At 35.8% G+C, this 2790-nt stretch overlaps 1 protein-coding gene across 1 annotated transcript; it reads right to left on the bottom strand.

Moving 5' to 3' along the window:
- Nucleotides 1-263: 263 nt before the first annotated feature.
- LOC120194519 (polyadenylate-binding protein RBP47C-like) lies at nucleotides 264-2460 on the bottom strand. Its single transcript, XM_039196797.1, has 4 exons — nucleotides 1949-2460; nucleotides 870-987; nucleotides 658-754; nucleotides 264-499 (listed from the first exon to the last, which is right to left on the bottom strand). Exons 1-4 carry the CDS (start codon nucleotides 2313-2315, stop codon nucleotides 338-340), a joined length of 744 nt encoding a protein of 247 aa, XP_039052728.1. The 5' UTR covers nucleotides 2316-2460; the 3' UTR covers nucleotides 264-337.
- Between the last annotated feature and the right edge of the window lie 330 nt (nucleotides 2461-2790).

Genomic DNA, 2790 nt, shown 5'->3' with positions numbered 1-2790 from the left:
TAGTCTATAAGAAAGCTGAAACGCAATCCATGTTAACACTGTCATAATTATTGAACTCAGACTAACCTTACAGTCGGACTGATCGACCGGTAGCCATAGTTGGCATTTATTCATGAAGCACGCCACAGCCAAGTTATATACCAAGTTTCCCTTTTTAAGTCGCAGAAAATCAAACAAATAATGAATCTAAACCCTAAAATATCCCTCTACGTAAGGGGAGTTCCACTCCACGTCTGAAGGGATTTATATAAGAATTCTACACAACCAAGAGAGCTGCGCCTCTCCTCTAGTGTGAGTTGTCTGCTCAAGAGCTACTACTCTTTCTGCTGTTACTATTTTAGTTCACTTGTTGCTGATAACTTCCATAGAATGGATACGCCCCATATGCTGCCGCATAAATGCCCGGGTTGTGAGGTGATGGCAAAGCATATCCATAACCATCATACGCAGCTCCTCCATAGTAAGCTCCGCCCCATTGGTTACCATAATCCGCTCTAAACTGCATAATCTAAGAATAATAATAAGATCAAATAGAGGTAATTTACTCAAAGCAATAGATAACAGGACGTCTTAAGATCGTCCATTTCTGCAAAGCATGTAGTAACAGCTTTCTTAATGCTGCAATAAACAATGACTGTAGATAAAAAAAATAGATACCTGCTTTTTTGCTGGATTGCGGCCCCAAGAGAGTCTCACTGTTTGCTTGCCTATTATAGTCCCATTCAACTTCTGCAATGCCTCCTCAGCATTGTTCCTGTTTAGACTCCAGGTGTTAATAAAAGGTAGTAACTCAATAGTACCCAACTTACACTTCTAACATAGCACGAACGGTAAATTAATGGCAAAGCCAATATGACTACAAATTGTACCTGCTGGCAAATTGTTCAAACCCACATCCTTTTCCAACAGGTATTTTAACAGAGACTATTTCACCATACTGGGAGAAAGGTTGCCTGAGATCTTCCTCGGTCACATTAGGGTCAAGTCCTCATTCGTGGCATTTGATTAGCGATCAAGTATAAAACCAAATAGCTACATGTGCCAACCACAAAAAAGGCAACGAATGCTTTAATCATAGAGCAAATCGTATCGTTAAGATCGCCATTTAAAGAAATATTTTCCATCCGACAATGATTTTACTAGTAATCAATGGAGATGCATTTAGTTTGAAAATATTTCCATAAAACTGTACTATACAAGTGTCCCAATAGCACTCCTACGTGTATATGCATGAATTAAATAAGACAGCCGATCATTAATAAATAATTCAAACTAATTAAATCAATATCAGATAGTGTAGTGATGGCTGTAAACGAGAGCTCGAGTATTGTTGAGCTCGATTCGAATTTGAAAAGTTTAAAATTAAATTTTACTCGATTTGAAAACTCGCAAGTTAAAAAATTATCAAAATCAGCTCGAACTCAAAATATAATATTGAAACTCGACTCGAACTCGAAAATGCTCGAACTCAAAAAAAATTCAGGAGCTCGATTGAAGCTTAAACTCAAACTCGAATTTGAAACTACAAAAATCTTATATTACATTTAAAAATATATTTTTAAAAATTTATAATTATCAATAATGTATTTTAAATATATTTTTAATAATGTAATTTTAAAAAATTAAAATTATAATATAACATTTTTTTTCGAATAGCTAATGAGCTTTTCGAGTCGAGTATTAAGTAGTTCGTTAAAAATTCGAGTTGAGTTCGAGCTCGAGTTCATTTAATTCGAATATTAATCGAACTTTAATCAAATCGATCTCGAATAACTTAAAATCTATATTGTTTTATTTACGGTTAGGGACTGCAGAAACCACGATAATGCAAATACAGTGCAATAACCGATGTCATTGAAAATAAAAAGAAAAGAAAGAAATAAGTGTTAATATGAATAATATCAAATTAAAATAAAATATATTTTAAGAGAGATTTTGTTTACCTCGCCGGTAGAAGCAAAACAGCTATGAAGGTAGTTCTCATCCATCCAATGATGCAAATCACCAACCCAAATGGTTTTGTTCTCTCCGCCGCCGTTGGATCCTTGCTGCTGCTGCTGCGCCTGTTGCACGTTTCCATGGTGTTGCTGGAACTGATGGTTACGAGGGTGATATGGCATGTAGTGCTGAGGTGGAAGTGGCGGCGCCACAAAGTGGGGCGGTTGCATAATCTGATGCTGCATTACCATAGCTGTCGCCGGATACTGCATCGCCAACCACTGCGGATGTGATTGTGGCGGTTGTTGTTGGCGTTGGTTGTGTTCTTGCGAAGGTTGCGCCGGTGCTTGCGAATCGGAACCACTATTTTGCTGCATCCTTATCTCTGTATTACTAATATTACTGTCTCCTTTTTTTTAAAACAGAAAAAATGATTAAATAAATAAGATTCCAATGATTATTTGAATTGAATCTGAGTTTTAGTTTCTAAATATTTTCAGGGAAACAAAGAGAATAGAAGAGAAAGAGGACCAACCAGAGGATTTAACGAAGGATTAAACGGTTGTAGTTTTAATTGTTGGATAGGACACGTGATACTTTGATAGGTTGATCACAACCGTTTATATTGACCAAACGAGGTAGAATTTGTATGTGACTCGGTTTAGAGTTTAGTCTCCTGTTAGACTTCGGACGATAATTAATTGATTCTCATTTTAGATTATTTCCTAAACTTTTAACTGTTCTAATTTGATCCCTAAATTATGGTTATCATAATAAATTAGTCCTCAAACTTTTGAACATTTCATTTTCACCCTCAAACTATGACATTCATTCTAAAATTGTCCTCAAACT

The sequence above is a fragment of the Hibiscus syriacus genome, unplaced genomic scaffold (assembly GCF_006381635.1).
Source record: "Hibiscus syriacus cultivar Baekdansim isolate YM2019G1 unplaced genomic scaffold, ASM638163v2 tig00116997_pilon, whole genome shotgun sequence".
Classification (NCBI taxonomy): domain Eukaryota; kingdom Viridiplantae; phylum Streptophyta; class Magnoliopsida; order Malvales; family Malvaceae; genus Hibiscus; species Hibiscus syriacus.
Note: the sequence above shows the minus strand (reverse complement) of the source record. Positions and strands in the feature narration are given on the sequence as shown.

Excerpts from the sequence above, each read along its gene's own strand:
- LOC120194519 (XM_039196797.1), bottom strand. The coding sequence starts at position 2,315 with ATGCAGCAAAATAGTGGTTCCGATTCGCAAGCACCGGCGCAACCTTCG. Across the intron at positions 988-1,948 it reads TAGCTGTTTTGCTTCTACCG|GACTTGACCCTAATGTGACC; the intron begins GCGAGGTAAACA and ends GCCACGAATGAG. Across the intron at positions 755-869 it reads TTTGAACAATTTGCCAGCAG|GAACAATGCTGAGGAGGCAT; the intron begins GTACAATTTGTA and ends GAGTCTAAACAG.